Source organism: Ranitomeya imitator, chromosome 2 (assembly GCF_032444005.1).
Source record: "Ranitomeya imitator isolate aRanImi1 chromosome 2, aRanImi1.pri, whole genome shotgun sequence".
Lineage (NCBI taxonomy): Eukaryota > Metazoa > Chordata > Amphibia > Anura > Dendrobatidae > Ranitomeya > Ranitomeya imitator.
In genome coordinates, this window is record NC_091283.1 from 349,477,513 (window position 1) to 349,495,079 (window position 17,567).

The 17,567-nt window shown below is 44.9% G+C and overlaps 1 protein-coding gene across 1 annotated transcript in view; it reads right to left on the reverse strand.

Annotated features, from left to right (window-relative positions):
* Positions 1 to 17,567, reverse strand: part of LOC138663750 (zinc finger protein 665-like) — a 106,339-nt gene that overhangs the window by 57,127 nt on the left and 31,645 nt on the right. Inside the window, exons 2-6 of the mRNA XM_069750079.1 lie at positions 10,805 to 10,972; positions 10,496 to 10,675; positions 10,291 to 10,414; positions 10,114 to 10,211; positions 9,832 to 9,922 (exon numbers count right to left, since the gene is read on the reverse strand). Of these exons, the coding sequence (XP_069606180.1) occupies positions 9,832 to 9,922; positions 10,114 to 10,211; positions 10,291 to 10,414; positions 10,496 to 10,675; positions 10,805 to 10,972 (661 nt within the window). The remainder of the gene's footprint in view (positions 1 to 9,831; positions 9,923 to 10,113; positions 10,212 to 10,290; positions 10,415 to 10,495; positions 10,676 to 10,804; positions 10,973 to 17,567) is intronic.

Sequence of the window (17,567 nt, forward strand, 5' to 3'; positions counted from 1 at the left end):
GTGGCATGAAATCTCAATGTATCGGACTTATGCACTATGACTGATAACTTCTCCTACCCAATTTCCTATTCCCAGGGTGATCATTTGAATTCTCTTTGGTTTACCTCTTGTATCATTTATTGATATACAGCCCCTGGCAAAAATTATGTAATCACCGGCCTTGGAGGAGGTTCATTCAATTGTTTAATTTTGTAGAAAAAAAAGCAGATAACAGACATGGCACAAAAAAGTCATTTCAAATGGCAACTTCCTGGCTTTAAGAAACACTAAAAGAAATCAAGAACAAAAAATGTGGTAGTCAGTAATGGTTACCATTTAAAATGACTTTAGTTTTGTGCAAGGTCTGTGATCTGCTTTTTTTTCTACAAAATTTAACAACTGAATGAACATCCTCCAAGGCTGGTGATTACATAATTTTTGTCAGGGGTTGTATATATAGTTATTAAGGTTGAAGGAAGACTATAAGTCCATCTAGTTCAACCCATAGCCTAACCTAACATGCCCTAACATGTTGATCCAGAGGAAGGCAAAAAAAAAACATGTGGCAAAGAGTAAGCTCCACATTGGGGAAAAAAATTCCTTCCCGACTCCACATACGGCAATCAGACTAGTTCCCTGGATCAACGCCCTATCAAGGAATCTAGTGTATATACCCTGTAACATTATACTTTTCCAGAAAGGTATCCAATCCCCTCTTAAATTTAAGTAATGAATCACTCATTACAACATCATATGGCAGAGAGTTCCATAGTCTAACTGCTCTTACAGTAAAGAATCCGCGTCTGTTATTATGCTTAAACCTTTTTTCCTCCAAACGCAGAGGATGCCCCCTTGTCCCTGTTTCAGGTCTATGATTAAAAAGATGATCAGAAAGGTCTTTGTACTGTCCCCTCATATATTTATACATTAAAATAAGATCACCCCTTAGTCTTCGTTTTTCCAAACTAAATAGCCTTAAGTGTAATAACCTATCTTGGTATTGCAGACCCCCCAGTCCTCTAATAACCTTGGTCGCTCTTCTCTGAACTCGCTCTAATTCAGCTATGTCTTTCTTATACACAGGAGACCAGAACTGTGCACAGTATTCTAAGTGTGGTCGAACTAGTGACTTGTATAGAGGTAAAATTATGTTCTCCTCCTGAGCATCTATACCTCTTTTAATGCATCCCATTATTTTATTTGACTTTGTAGCTTCTGCCTGACACTGGCCACTGAATAAGTTTGTCATCCACCCATACACCCAGGTCTTTTTCAGTGACGGTTTTGCCCAGAGTTTTAGAATTAAGCACATAATTATACATCTTATTACTTCTACCCAAGTGCATGACCTTACATTTATCCCCATTAAAGCTCATTTGCCATTTATCAGCCCAAGCTTCTAGTTTACATAAATCATCCTGTAATATAAAACTGTCCTCCTCTGTATTGATTACCCTGCAGAGTTTAGTGTCATCTGCAAATATTGAAATTCTACTCTGAATGCCACCTACAAGGTCATTAATAAATATGTTAAAAAGAAGAGGGCCCAATACTGACCCCTGTCGTACCCCACTGCTAACCGCTACCCAGTCCAAGTGTGCTCCATTAATAACCACCCTTTGTTTCCTATCCCTGAGCCAGCTCTCAACCCACTTACACATATTTTCCCCTATCCCCATTATTCTCATTTTATATATCAACCTTTTGTGTGGCACCGTATCAAAAGCTTCTGAAAAGTCCATATACACTACAGCCACTGGGTTCCCTTGGTCCAATCCGGAACTTACCTCTTCATAGAAACTAATCAAATTAGTCTGACATGAACAGTCCCTAGTAAACCCGTGCTGATACTGGGTCATGAGGTTATTCCTCTTCAGATACTCCAGTATAGCATCCCTTAGAATGCCCTCCAGGATTTTACCCACAGTAGAGGTTAAGCTTACTGGCCTATAATTTCCGAGTTCAGTTTTTGTCCCCTTTTTGAATATTGGCACCACATTTGCTATACGCCAGTCCTGTGGTACAGACCCTGTTACTATGGAGTCTTTAATATGTATTGAAACTTTTATACAAAAAATATTCAATACATTTATACAATTTTTACTGATGAAGTCAGCACTCCTATTTTTTTGTTCACTACCTACCATAATTACATTGTAAGATTTTTCAATGTGACTTGCTACATTAGAAAAAATGTGCTAGCTCTGTGAAATATGCTTCCAGGGTGTTAATTTCGTAGAGCCAGGCCTGAGAAGTTTGGAAGTAAATAGATACAGATACATTTAAAGGAAAGACAGCAAGGAGAATGTTTGGATAACATGAAGGCAAGGATTCCATAACAGATTATGAAGAAATGTTGAAAAATGCTAAAATTCCACCAGAATGGGGGTCTGGTCTGTATGTGTTCAAGGGATGGCTGTTTAAATAGAGAGCAGTGTGATCTAGTCAATAGTTGAAGCTGAGCAGTGAAAAAATGTGGCTGAGGAAGTGATTATTAGGGGATTAGTGTGGAGAAACTATGTGTTGTATGAATGTTTTGATAATGGACTGGACGGACTCAGAAAGAATCATCAGTACCTTCTCATTATAACAGACCAAGAGGGTGAACATGTACAATATGTAGAGTATGGGCTCTGTATTAACAAACCAGAAACACCAAGGTTACTTACCAGTAGCTGGTTTTTCTGGAACCCATGACAGCACAAGAGAGGGATCCGCCCAGCCAGGACAGGAAACCTACTGAAAATAAAAGGGCGGTACCTCTCCCTCGCTTCAGTTGGTTTACAGAGCATGAGAGGTCCCCCTGGTTAGTTCACATGGCAAACTATCACATTATGTTATAAAAAAAAAAAAAAGCACCCAACTAGAGTGCACACCAAAAGAGTGAGAAAGGGGGGGAATATACAGTTGCTGTCAAGGGTTCCGGAGAATCAAGCTATCGGTAAGTAACCTTGGTGTTTTCCCTTCACCCATGACAGTACACCTGAGAGATTTTTGGAGAATGAAACACCTTAGGGAGGCACCACCGCTTGCAGCACCCTTCTACCAAACTTTAGATTAGTCGAGGAGGACATATTCAGTCGGTAGTGTTTAAAGAAGGTAGATGGTGAGGACCAGGTAGCGGCCTTACATATCTGATCAATCGATACACCTCTGCCTTTTCTGCCTAGGAGGTAGCCACGGCTCTGGTGGAGTGAGCCTTCAGGAACTGGAGCATCACTCGGGGAGTAGAACAAGCTAGTGGCCTCCCTAATACATCTGGCCATGGTACTCTTGGATACCTGTACCCTTTCCTGCTACCGTGGAAGGCTACAAATAGGGACTGATCTTTCTTCCATTGACTAATCATGGATATGTATTGTAACATGGACCTCCTGATGTCTAAAGTATGAAATTTTTCCTCCCCTGGATTTCTAGGGTTATCACAGAATGAGGGCAATGTGATCTCCTGGCTCCTATGCAACTTAAGAACTACCTTGGGGAGATAGGCCGAATCTGGTCTTAGAACCACCTTGTCCTCAAATACCTGTGTGTAGGGAGGGCATATAGACAGGGCTTGTATATCACTCACCCTACGGGCTGATGTCAATGCTACTAGCAACACCGTTTTAAGCGTGAGGAATTTTGCTGACAACTCATGTAAGGACTCGAATGGATTCCTAGTTAGTGCCTCTAAAACTAGGTTCAGGTCCCATGGAGGAAATTTCTGAATTATGACTGGTCTAGACCTACTACAGGACTTAATAAAATGGGACACCCATCTATTGGATACTAAGTTGCAATTGTTCAAGGCCCCCAACGATGACACCTGTACCTTGAGAGTATTGGTTGCCAACCCTAGTTGTAAACCTGCCTGTAGATATTCTAGAATAGCTCCTATCGGAGGTTCATCCCCCACAGTTTGCCCTAGGAACTTCTTCCATGTTCTACCATAGATTTTAGATGTAATCAGTTTTCTAGTCTTCAGCAGGGTGGAGACTAGCCCTGGTGAGAATCCCTGAAAACTCAGTAACGCCCTCTCAAATTCCATGCTGCCAGATGGAAGACCTTTACTTGAGAGTGGCATACTGGTCCCTGGGTAGGCAGGTCCGGTATTTCTGGTAGAATCCATGGATCAGTAACCAACATCCACCTTAGAAGGGAGAACCATGGTCCTTTCGGCAAAACTGGAGCAATGAGAATTACCCAAGCCTGCTCTTCTCTGATCTTAACACCACTGGAATCACTGCTATCGGGGGAAACACGTAGACCAGGCTGAACTTGCAGGGTATCTGAAGGGCATCAACCGCAACCGGATTTTCCCTTGGATCTAACGAACAGAAGTTTTTCACCTTTCTGTTGTGAAGAGTGGCGAACAGGTCTGCCCCAAGCCTGCACTATTTGTTGGAATACCCATGTTAAATATGCTTATTTCACACATTTATTTAATCAAGACTTTTTTACCAGGTGCGTTACTCTTAAAGAAAAATGTCATGATATTTTCATAAAAAATGTAGTGGTTTATTGAATTGTCCACAGAAAAACCACAAACATAAAAATAGATGAAATAGTTACGAACAGATTGTCCATTTGTAAATATCAGCGCTTGTTACTCATCATTTCTGAGATGTAATAGAAGTCATCTTTCTTTCATGGAGTAGAATCATGGCTACCAGCTGTTCCTTCCTTGTGTGACTTGTCTGACGTCCATGGAGAATGATGGTGAAGGCAGGAGGTGACAGTCCCCACGTGACAACCCACACCCTCCTAAGAGACGTTATTTATATGTCCCACAGACCACGTGTTCCCTCTATATGGTGTTAACTTATACTCTGAGCTACATACACAGAAATAGCTTTTTGTAATGTCAGCAAGAAGCAATGTGCTCAGTACAGAATTGAGAATAAGAATAATATTTAACAAATCAAGGGTTTAAAGACCATTCTCCCTGCCTTATTTTTTTGTGATTCAGGTAGTCCACTTTCGTGTTTTCGATACCCTTTATGTGGAGTGCTGTGAGAGATAGAAGGTGTTGTTCTGCGAGCTGGAACAGAATGGTGGCTGTCCTCAAAAGGGAATGGGACCTTGTTCCCCCTGGTGGTTGATATAAGCTACCACTGCGCAATTGTCCGACATGACCCAGCTATGGCGACCCTGAAGGAAAGGGAGGAAATGTCTTAAGACCTTTTCCACGGCCCGCAGCTCCTTCACATTTGAAACCTGATCTGTATCTAGAGCTGACCAAGATCCTTGAACCAAGAGGTCCCTTAGATGTGCACTCCTTCCCATACCACTTGCATCTGTCGTGATCACCTCCTCCACCAGCCTCAACCATTGGACCCCGGATGCCAAATGGTCCCTTACAGTCCACCAGATAAGAGAATCTCTTACACTTAAGGAAAAGTGTATTTTTCCTTCTAAATGCCCTTTCAATGACTTCTGAGCTAACAGAACCTCCCACTGTAGTGGTCTCAGGTGAAATTGTGCCCAACCTACAGCGGGTATACAGGATATTAGCATTCCCAGCAGGGACATCGCCTTCCTCAGTGTCATTATGGGCTGCAGTACTCCTGACCGTGCTAGACCCCTTATTTTGACGATTTTGTTCTCTGATAGGATGCAGAGCTGGCATTTGGAGTCCAGAACCAACCCGAGGAAGGATTGCATTTTCTCCGATGCTAGCCTTGAATTGATGGTATTTACCTTCCAGCCTAGTTCTTTTAATGTCACAGTCACTTCTTTGACTTGATTTACACAGTGATCTACCGACCTCTCCACTACAAGGAAGTCATCCAGGTACGGAATGATAACTACGACCCGAGAATGATGGAAACACATCACCTCCTACATTACCTTGGTAAACACCCTTGGCGCTATAGACAGACCAAAAAGGAGGGCCACGTACTGGTAGTGCCTGATCTGTCCCTGGACATACAGAGCTACCCTTAGGAACTTTTGATGGTCTCGATGGATTGGTACGTGATAATAGGGATCTTTTAAAGGGACACTGTCACCTGAATTTGGAGGGAACAATCTTCAGCCATGGAGGCGGGGTTTTGGGGTTTTTGATTCACCCTTTCCTTACCCGCTGGCTGCATGCTGGCTGCAATATTGGATTGAAGTTCATTCTATGTCCTCCATAGTACACGCCTGCGCAAGGCAAGATTACCTTGTGCAGGCATGCACTACCGAGGACAGAGAATGAACTTCAATCCAATATTGCAGCCAGCATGCAGCCATCGGGTAAGGAAAGGGTGAATCAAAAAACCCCAAACCCCGCCTCCATGGCTGAAGATTGTTCCCTCCAAATTCAGGTGACAGTGTCCCTTTAAGTCTGTGACCGCCATGAAGTAGTCCTGGAACAACATCTCTACCGCCGTGTTTACCCACTCCATTTTGAAGGAGCAATTCACAACCCACTGGTTGAGCTTCCTTAGACTGACAATAGTTCTTCGTGACCCGTCCATTTTTTTAAATCAAAATGAGGGGGAAATAAAATCCCCTTCCTTCCTCTTCCCTCACGACTACTTGTAGAACCTGCTTTTGCATCAGTCCCAACGCCTCCGCCTCCAGGGCTAGTTGTTCCCTTGGGGACTTTCTGCGGGGTGTCAATGCAAAAGTCTGCCAGGGTGGACGAATGAAATCTATCTTTAGGCCATCTCTGATGACTGGGGAGATGTTCACCCAGGCAGGGAGAAAGAGAGAGAGCCTCCCCCCTACCTCTGACCTGATGTCATTGGGAGGGCTTTTTTTGATGATGTAGAGCAGTATTTCCCAAACTCCAGTCCTCACGGACCCCACGGTTCATATTTTCAGGATTTCCATAGTGTTGCACAGGTGAGACAATTCCTGATGCCTTGATACTTCCACTACTTGCGCAATACTAAAAAAATCCTGAAAACATGACCTGTGGGGTCCGTGAGGACTGGAGTTTGGGAAACACTGATGTAGAGGGTCCTCTAAACATGTCACCAGACCCTTTTCTGCCTTTGAAGTCCCAGCTATTCTTCTCCCCAGGGGGATGGCCTCTATTAAATTTCCTCCTCCAAAAAGAAGGTTTCCTAGTCTCCACAGGAAAACGGGGAATCCCTTCTTTTTATCCCCTGCTTTTTCTAAAATGTCCTCCAGCTTGACAAAAGAGGAATTGATCGTCACATGGGATGGACCAGAGTCTATTCTTTAAAGGTAGGTCACCAGGACACCCTTTTAGCCATACGGTGCATCTAGCTGAATTAGACAGGCCTGCTGCCCTAGCTGCCAGTCTCACAGAGTCTGCTAGGAAGGCTGCTGGCCCATTCTCCAAGGTCATATTGGCTAGGATTTTGTTCCTTGGAACCTTACCCCTCAGCTGTGCTTCTATCGCCTGCAGCCAGACCATAAGGGAGCGGGCAGTACATGTTCCAGCTATAGCCAGTTTCAGACCCCCTGCGGCCACCTCCCAGGTGTGCCTCAAGAACCCATCTGCTTTCTTGTCCAATGGGCCTCTTAGCATGCCAGAGTCCTCTAAAGGCAGGGACAACTTCTTGGATGACCTAGCCACGGCCCCATCAATTTTAGGGATTTCATTCCACTCTTCTGTATCTCTCTCCTCAAAGGGGTATCTTCTTTTAGAAGACGAGGGCAGACTACTGGACTTCTCTGGCTTCTTCCATTCTTCTCTAGAAGCGCTTTTAACCTAGCATTAACCGGTAAGGTGCGCTTTCTCTTTTCCTACAGACCCCCGAACATAACATCCTCTAAGGACTTAAGGTACCTTCACACTAAACGATATCGCTAGCGATCTGTGACGTTGCAGCGTCCTGGCTAGCGATATCGTTCAGTTTGACACGCAGCAGCGATCAGAATCCTGCTGTGATGTCGTTGGTCGGGGCTAGAAGGCCAGAACTTTATTTGGTCGCTGGCTCTCCCGCTGACATCGCTGAATCGGCGTGTATGACGCCGATTCAGCGATGTCTTCGCTGGTAACCAGGGTAAACATCGGGTTACTAAGCGCAGGGCCGCGCTTAGTAACCCGATGTTTACCCTGGTTACCATCCTAAAAGTAAAAACAACAAACGCTTCATACTTACCTTCCGCTGTCTGTCCTCCGGCGCTGTGCTTTCCTGCACTCACTGTGAGCACAGCGGCCGGAAAGCAGAGCGGTGACGTCACCGCTGTGCTTTCCGGCCGCTGTGCTCACAGCCAGTACAGAGAAGCACAGCGCCGGGGACAGACAGCGGAAGGTAAGTATGAAGCGTTTGTTTTTTTTACTTTTAGGATGGTAACCAGTGTAAACATCGGGTTACTAAGCGCGGCCCTGCGCTTAGTAACCCGATGTTTACCCTGGTTACCGGCATCGTTGGTCGCTGGAGAGCGGTCTGTGTGACAGCTCTCCAGCGACCAAACAGCGACGCTGCAGCGATCCGGATCGTTGTCTGGATCGCTGCAGCGTCGTTTAGTGTGAAGGTACCTTTAGGTGTCTTCTCCTCCTTTAGGCCCATCGTAGACCTGACTGCTTTAACCAGTCTATCCGCGTTCTCGGACAGAAAGCACGGTCGGCCTCCTACATTACTGTTCAAGAAGGAGTCGGAGGATGGGGGGGGAGGAGGAGGGAGACAGGGGTTCCCCGTGACATTCCTCACCAGATTGTGAGGCTTCAGAATCCGTGACAAGCCCACGGCCTTTTTTGCTTCCTTTTTTAAAGGCTAATTTTTAGGAACCTTTAACTTCTGCCCTAATCATAGCCCTAAGGCTTGTGGCGAAGTCAGAGGTCTCTTTCTGAATAGTCTTTTGTATACATTCAGCGCAGATATTCTTCTGCCCTGAACTGCTAGAAGGACTTTACAAAGGGCACATTCCTTGTTCTTTGATTTGGCACTAGGCTTCCTTGGCCCCTGGTAATTAAGCAGAAAATGGAGCCCATTACCACAAAGGTGACCTTCACGTGAAATGGAGGCTGATCAGGAGTACGGACCACGTCCCTAGTCCTGTGACCCCCGGTCGGGACGACGGCCACTCGAGCGGCTATTCCTCTTAATGGGCTGATGATCAGGCATAGAACCTGGTGAGAGCTCCCTGTCCAGTGTGATCCTCCATAGTAGAGAGCTTCGGACACAAGCGTTTCCTCTGTGGTCTTCCGTCCATTTAAGGAGGGATCCACTGCGCTCTCTGCCTCCTCCGGTGCCCATTCTATGCCCCTCCCTGCCGGAACGCATCTAAGGTCCACGCACCCTGGCTGGTGTTTTCACAATGGGCGCCGCCATCTTGGATCCGGTGCACGATCACTGACGTCATGTTGGCGCGCCCATTCCCAGCGTGCCTTGTGCACAACACCAACCACGCAGACCCAGAAGCCAGCTGTACAGAGCAGCAGGCAGCTGGCAGAGGAGGGAGAGCAGCACGACAGCTGCAGAAGAGAACCCCTGACTGCGTTGCTTCTATGCCCACACATGCGACAAGGCCCCACAGGACCCGCGGACAGCGCTTCCATCACCTGAAGGCCGGCATACAGGTGCTCTGCCTGTTCTTACTGTTCCGGGACAGGTGTGGATGAGTTGAAAAAATGTCTTCAAACTGACGGGTTTTCAGCACTAGGGTCCCACTCAAGACAGGAAACCCAACTAAAGCGAGGGAGAAGTACTGCCCTTTTATTTTCAGCTGGTTTCCTGTCCTGGCTAGGCGGATCCCTCTATCAGGTGTGCTGTCATGAGTGAAGGGAAAATCTTGGGTGCACCATACAAGGCTGTGCTGTGTTAATTTCCTGAGCGCTCATAAAACAAATCTTATTAAGTTGGAGTTTGAAAGGCATAGAAGAGGATTCAATAGAGAGCCAACAAAATCTAAAACATAATTGTGCCATCCGGTGAATAAGTAAATACAGAGGGCACTACTCACCTGGGTGGTTATCTGTAGAAATCTCCTCTTTACACTGCTCAGCACTCCTCACATATGTCTCTGTAGTATTAATATGGGTCAGATCTTCACCCTGAGACAAATATTGTAAAAATAGACGGAGAAGTCACATCTATGATCAGCTCTAATCCTGACATTTCCACCGTTCTCATTACACAAGTATAAAACATACAATACTGGTGGATAACACAAGACTGAGCACAAGACCTTCACAGCCGTCTACACATCATGGGGGAGATCTCATGACACCTTCTCTCCATCTACCTGATGATCCTGATGAACATTGGGATCTTCTTCTTTACAGTCCTGTGGAAGAAGAGGACGGGGACATCTCTCTGGTGTTGTCCCCTTACTGGATAGAGCTGAAGGAAACACATACAGGGATTGAATTCATGCTTTACATACAGATAATTATAGACCGTGTGTATTTAGTCCTATTACCTGGTGATGTGAGGGGCTGGGGAACCTCCATCATGATGTCCTCGTACAGATCTTTGTTTCCTTCCAAATACTCCCACTCCTCTATGGAGAAATAGACAGCAACGTCCTGACATCTTATAGGAACCTGACAAATACAATGATACTGTCACCCCCAATCCCTTCATAGCGTTACTATATAATGTCCCAGCATTCCCAGCAGTGTCACCTCTCCAGTCAGCAGCTCAATCATCTTGTAGGCGAGTTCTAGGATCTTCTGATCATTGATGTCCTCATGTGTCAGGGGGTGAGGTGGAGGCCCCGTGATTGGGCTCAGGGGTCTTCCCCATCCCTCAGACACAGGGTCCTGACAGCGCTCACTAGAGGTCTTCTTCACTACTGTGTAATCCTGGTTATGGAGAGACACATTAATAAATCTCACTACAGACATTTCCAGAGTCCTCACCTCTCCAGTTCTGTCCATCTGTTATTCCCATAGATAAGAATGATGTAATGTGAGGTCATCAGAATCTCTCACCTCTCCAGTAAGCCGGAAGAGGATCTCTAGTGTGAGGTGCAATATCCTCTCCGCCATCTTGTCTTTGTCCATATCTCTGTTCGATGGGTCAGTCAGGAAAATTCTGTTATATAGAAGATCTCCACTGAGAGGATCCGATATTGTAGGGTGATTGGGAAGAATAGGAGTCTGCATAAAATCATAAAGATCCCACATAATGATACAATTACTTAAAATTATATATCCATTTATGTTAACATGTATGGCACATGACTATTTTAGAAATGTTTACCTGGTTTTTTTTTGTTTTTTTAATGTTCACCACTGTGGCCGTGGTTGATGTTTCCTGCTAATTCATTAACTGAAACTTTTTAAAAAGTTGCACAATTTGTCACAAATGAACTCCAATGCAGCCCCGAGATATTTATGTATCCCGGATATTTTGGTGCAAATTTTGTGCCATTTAGCAAAACTTGAGACTTTTTGCCCTAAGAGCATTTTTATTTCATCCGTCCTAGCCGTTATTGCTCCTGTTTAACCAACATAATAGGTTTCATTCTTGCATAAGACACCAGGGATCGGGCTCTAGTGAAGAGATGGAAGTATTCTGATCCTACTGATGGGAATGGATTGGTGATTATAGCAGATTAGTAGTCGAGGTCAAATAAAATCTTCATATCCTTCTAAATGTAGTCGTTATAGTTTTGCATGACTTTACCATATCACGCTTTGGTTTATTTATTTACCAGCAGCAGATAATCTGCTTTTCTTTCTTCCTTTAGGGTACCGTCACACAGTGGCATTTTGATCGCTACGACGGCACGATTTGTGACGTTCCAGCGTTATAGTTACGATCTCGCAGTGTCTGACACGCTCCTGCGATCAGGGACCCTGCTGAGAATCGTACGTCGTAGCAGATTGTTTGAAACTTTCTTTCGTCGTCTAGTGTCCTGCTGTGGTGGCATGATCGCATGGTGTAACAAAGGTGTGCACGATATTGTATACGATGTGCGCATAGTAACCAACAGCTTCTACATCGCACATACGTCATGAAATTATCGCTCCAGCGTCGTACATTGCAAAGTGTGACAGCAGTCTACGACGCTGGAGCGATATTGTTACGATGCTGGAGCATCACGGATTGTGCCGTCGTAGCGATCAAAATGCCACTGTGTGACGGTACCCATAGATATACTATGTTGCCATTTTTCCGACTCTCGGAGCAGCTGCTGCTGGACGTTCTTATCGGCCTCTTTAATAGTTGTGCATTTCTCAACCCCACAATGTGAGCAACTATCACATTAATGCCCCATGTATCCGGTCAGTGCCCCATAATGCGCTCTTATGTCACCCCACAGCCTATTACCGCCATCTCGGGGCCCATGTGAAGCTCAGCTCCAGGCTTGGCTTCATAGAAGTCTGTATTTTACACTATATATTACAAGCCAAGTGACAAGCAAAAGTTCAAATACTCTTAGGGGGCTAACTAATACAGTCATATGTATGAAAAAACAGAATGGAAAGATAAACAAAATGGAACAAAACTAATAAGAAATTTTAAAAAGTAAAAAATAAACCGTATGCAGTGTCGACATGTCTGTAAGTCTCACCTTTCAAGATATTAATCTCGTATACGCAAGAATTCCTCTCAAGCGGCCGACATCACAGGGACGGAGTGACGCTGATGGGAGGGTGAGATACATGGAGATGAATGGCGGAGGCAGACTTATCTACTGCGCAACATCCTGCCAGAGCCAGGAAGACGTCAATTACACGAACAAAGCCTCTGACATGAGGCGCACAGGGGTCACTGTCCTCCGCCGTCTGTAACTCGGATATTAGCGGCTCAGACAGGTCCGATGTGGTGACAGATTCCCCTAATGCTGCACCATAATGAATGGAGGCTGAGCACAAACCCCCCAGACACCCAAGACTGCAGAGCCCGATCTCAGGGTCTCCGAGTCACAGGTCAGACCACAGCGACCAGCAACTGGGGGAGAACGTGTGTATTCAGGGGGAAAACATGGAAAATGGAACATCACAGAGATGGGAAAGGGCATTTATTATATGGGGAGCAGTAGCATAGCTACTGGGGGGGGCAGAGGGGGCCATCACCCCGGGCCCTGTTACATGAAGGAGCCCACCGGGAGGCAGGGCCACTTCTGTGACGAGGCAGAACACAGCATAGGAGCAGAGCAGTGTACTGTCTGCTCCTATCTGACGGAGACTCTGCATGCTACTAGCACAGTGGCCGGCTGCAGTTTCCCTCCTGCAGTGAATGGTTTCGCCTGTCTGTGTCTGACCTGATCATGAAGCTTTTCCCCAGCTGCAGTTTCTTCACTCTGTGCACGCTGGGATTGGCTCAGGCACGCTGGGTCCTAGTGCCCACATCTTGCATTTCACCTAGACACTTCCTGGTCCTGCCTGCAAACTTTATCAGTAAGTGGGGATGGAACATTTTAGGTTTATTAAATTCAGGTATGTCACTGTGATGTGAATGTGAGACCATTGGGGTATTGTGGGGGCTGAAAGTTGGTGAGGGAGGACAGGGTACTGAGGGGGTGGATGAGAGATGATGGGGTATTGGGTACTGAAGTGGGGGAGGGGAGACAGGGCACTGGGGGGGTAAATGTGAGACCATGGGGGTGTTGTGGGGGCTGAAGATGGGTGAAGTGGGACAGGGCACTGAGGGGGTGGATGTGAGTTGATGGGGGCATTGGGGTGAAGTGGGGGAGTGGGAACAGGGCACTGGGGGCTGAATATTATAATGTTTTGTTATATTATATGTGCTCCATCATGTAATATTTGCTGTCTGGGGAGGCTGGAGATGGGGTGGGGGTGGGGCAGGGGGCTTTTGATACGTACCACCTGGGTCTTTTATGAGTATTGGGTATGTGCACATGTTGCGGATTTTCTGCGGATCCACAGCATTTTTTGCAGTTCAGAAACGCTGCAGATCTGCAATTGATTTACAGTACAATGTAAATCAATAAGAAAAAAAAAAATGCTGTGCACACTTTGTGGAAAATCCGCTGCGGAAACGCTGCGGTTTTACCCCCTTTACCCCCAAGGGTGGTTTGCACGTTAATGACCGGGCCAATTTTTACAATTCTGACCACTGTCCCTTTATGAGGTTATAACTCTGGAACGCTTCAACGGATCCCAGTGATTCTGACATTGTTTTCTCGTGACATATTGTACTTCATGATAGTGGTAAAATTTCTTTGATATTACCTGCGTTTATTTGTGAAAAAAACGGAAATTTGGCGAAAATTTCGCAGTTTTCCAACTTTGAATTTTTATGCAATTAAATCACAGAGATATGTCACACAAAATACTTAATAAGTAACATTTCCCACATGTCTACTTTACATCAGCACAATTTTGGAACCAAAATTTTTTTTTTTAGGGAGTTATAAGGGTTAAAAGTTGACCAGCAATTTCTCATTTTTACAACACCATTTTTTTTTTAGGGACCACATCTCATTTGAAGTCATTTTGAGGGATCTACAGTATATGATAGAAAATACCCAAGTGTGACACCATTCTAAAAACTGCACCCCTCAAGGTGCTCAAAATCACATTCAAGAAGTTTATTAACCCTTCAGGTGTTTCACAGGAATTTTTGGAATGTTTAAATAAAAATGAACATTTAACTTTTTTTCACAAATAATTTACTTCAGCTCCAATTTGTTTTATTTTACCAAGGGTAACATGAGAAAATGGACCCCAAAAGTTGTTGTACAATTTGTCCTGAGTACGCCGATATCCCATATGTGGGGGTAAACCACTGTTTGGGCGCATGACAGAGCTTGGAAGCGAAGGAGCGCCATTTGACTTTTCAATGCAAAATTGACTGGAATTGAGATGGGACGCCATGTTACGTTTGGAGAGCCCCTGATGTGCCTAAACATTGAAACCCCCACAAGTGACACCATTTTGGAAAGTAGACCCCCTAAGGAACTTATCTAGAGGTGTGGTGAGCACTTTGACCCACCAAGTGCTTCACAGAAGTTTATAATGCAGAACCGTAAAAATAAAAAATAATTTTTTCACAAAAATTATCTTTCGCCCCCAACTTTTTATTTTCCCAAGGGTAAGAGAAGAAATTGGACCCCAAAAGTTGTTGTCCAATTTGTCCTGAGTACGCTGATACCCCATATGTGGGGAGGAACCACCGTTTGGGCACATGGGAGGGCTCGGAAGGGAAGGAGCGCCATTTGGAATACAGACTTAGATGGAATGGTTTGCAGGTGTCACATTGCGTTTGCAGAGCCCCTAATGTACCTAAACAGTAGAAACCCCCCACACGTGACCCCATATTGGAAACTAGACCCCCCAAGGAACTTATCTAGATGTGTTGTGAGAACTTTGAACCCCCAAGTGTTTCACTAGTTTATAACGCAGAGCCGTGAAAATAAAAAATCTTTTTTTTTCCACAAAAATTATTTTTTAGCCCCCAGTTTTGTATTTTCCCAAAGGTAACAGGAGAAATTGGACCCCATATGTTGGGGTAAACCCTTGTTTGGGCACACGGGAGAGCTCGGAAGGGAAGGAGCACTGTTTTACTTTTTCAACGCAGAATTAGCTGGAATTTAGATCGGACGCCATGTCGCATTTGGAGAGCCCCTGATGTGCCTAAACAGTGGAAACCCCCCAATTATAACTGAAACCCTAATCCAAACACACCCCTAACTCTAATATCAATGGTAACCCTAAACACACCTCTAACCCTGACTCACCCCTAACCCTAATCCCAACCCTATTCCCAACCGTAAATGTAATCCAAACCCTAACCCTAACTTTAGCCCAAACCCTAACCCTAACTTTAGCCCCAACCCTAACTGTGGCCCCAACCCTAACCCTAGACCTAACCCTAATGGGAAAATGGAAATAAATACATTTTTTAAAAATTTTTAATTTTTCCGTAACTAAGGGGGTGATGAAGGGGGGTTTGATTTACTTTTATAGCGGGTTTTTTAGCGGATTTTTATGATTGGCAGCCGTCACACACTGAAAGACGCTTTTTATTGCAAAAAATATTTTTTGCGTTACCACATTTTGAGAGCTATAATTTTTCCATATTTTGGTCGACAGAGTCATGTGAAGTCTTGTTTTTTGCGTGACGAGTTGACGTTTTTATTGGTAACATTTTCGGGCACGTGACAATTTTTGATCGCTTTTTATTCCGATTTTTGTGAGGCAGAATGACCAAAAACCAGCTATTCATGAATTTCTTTTGGGGGAGGTGTTTATACCGTTCCGCGTTTGGTAAAATTGATAAAGCAGTTTTATTCTTCGGCTCAATACGATTACAGCGATACCTTATTTATATCATTTTTTTTATGTTTTGGCGCTTTTAAACGTTAAAAACTATTTTATAGAAAAAAATAATTATTTTTGCATCACTTTATTCTGAGCACTATAAGGGTATGTGTCCACGTTCAGGATTGCATCAGGATTTGGTCAGGATTTTATGTCAGTATTTGTAAGCCAAAACCAGGAGTGGGTGATAAATACAGAAGTGGTGCATATGTTTCTATTATACTTTTCCTCTAATTGTTCCACTCCTGGTTTTGGCTTACAAATACTGACATAAAATCCTGACCAAATCCTGATGCAATCCTGAACGTGGACACATACTCTAACTTTTATTTTTTCGCTGATGATGCTGTATGGCGGCTTGTTTTTTGCGGGACAAGATGACGTTTTCAGCGGTACCATGGTTATTTATATCCGTCTTTTTGATCGCGTGTTATTCCACTTTTTGTTTGGCGGTATGATAATAAAGCGTTGCTTTTTGCCTCGGTTTTTTTATTTACCGCGTTCACTGGAGGGGTTAACTAGCGGGACAGTTTTATAGGTGGGGTCGTTACGGACGTGGCGATACTAAATATGTGTACTTTTATTGTTTTTGTTTTTTTAGATAAAGAAATGTATTTATAGGAACAATATATTTTTTTTGGGGGGTGGGAATTTTTTTAAATTTTTTTTTTTTTTTACACATTTGAAAATTTTTTTTTTACACTATAACATTGCCCCGGGGAAGGGGGGGGTCATCATGTTATAGTGTAAGATCGCTGATCTGACACTTTGCTGTGCACTGTGTCAGATCAGCGATCTGACATGCACAGCTCCAGGCTTCAGTGCCTGCTCTGAGCAGGCGCTGTGAAGCCACCTCCCTCCCTGCAGGACCCGGATGCCGCGGCCATTTTGGATCCGAGGCCTGCAGCGAGGAAGGAGGTAAGAGACCCTCAGGGGGCTCCGGGGGTCTCAGGGAAGCACGCAGGGAGCCCCATCCCTGTACCGCCGGCACACCACGATCATGTCTGATCGCGGTGTGCCGGGGGTTAATGTGCCGGGAGCGGTCCGTGACCGCTCCTGGCACATAGCGCCGGATGTCAGCTGCGATAGGCAGCTGACACCCGGCCGCGATCGGCCGCGCTACCCCCGTGAGCGCGGCCGATCGCTATGACGTACTATCCCGTCGGTGGTCATATGGGCCCACCCCACCTCAACGGGATAGTACGTCATATGTCAGAAAGGAGTTAAAAGAAGTAGCATGTCACTTCTTTTTTGTGAATCTTCAGCGTTTTTGTACCCATTCCATTATAGAAAACCGCAGGGGTAAAAAACGCAGTAAATCCGCAAGAAAACCGCAGCAAAAACGCACAAAAAACGCTGCGGAACCACACAAAAAATGCAACAAATCCGCAGCTGCGTTTTCTGCCAGGAGAGGCAGAATCCGCACCAGAAATTCCTAATCCTAATCCGCAACGTGTGC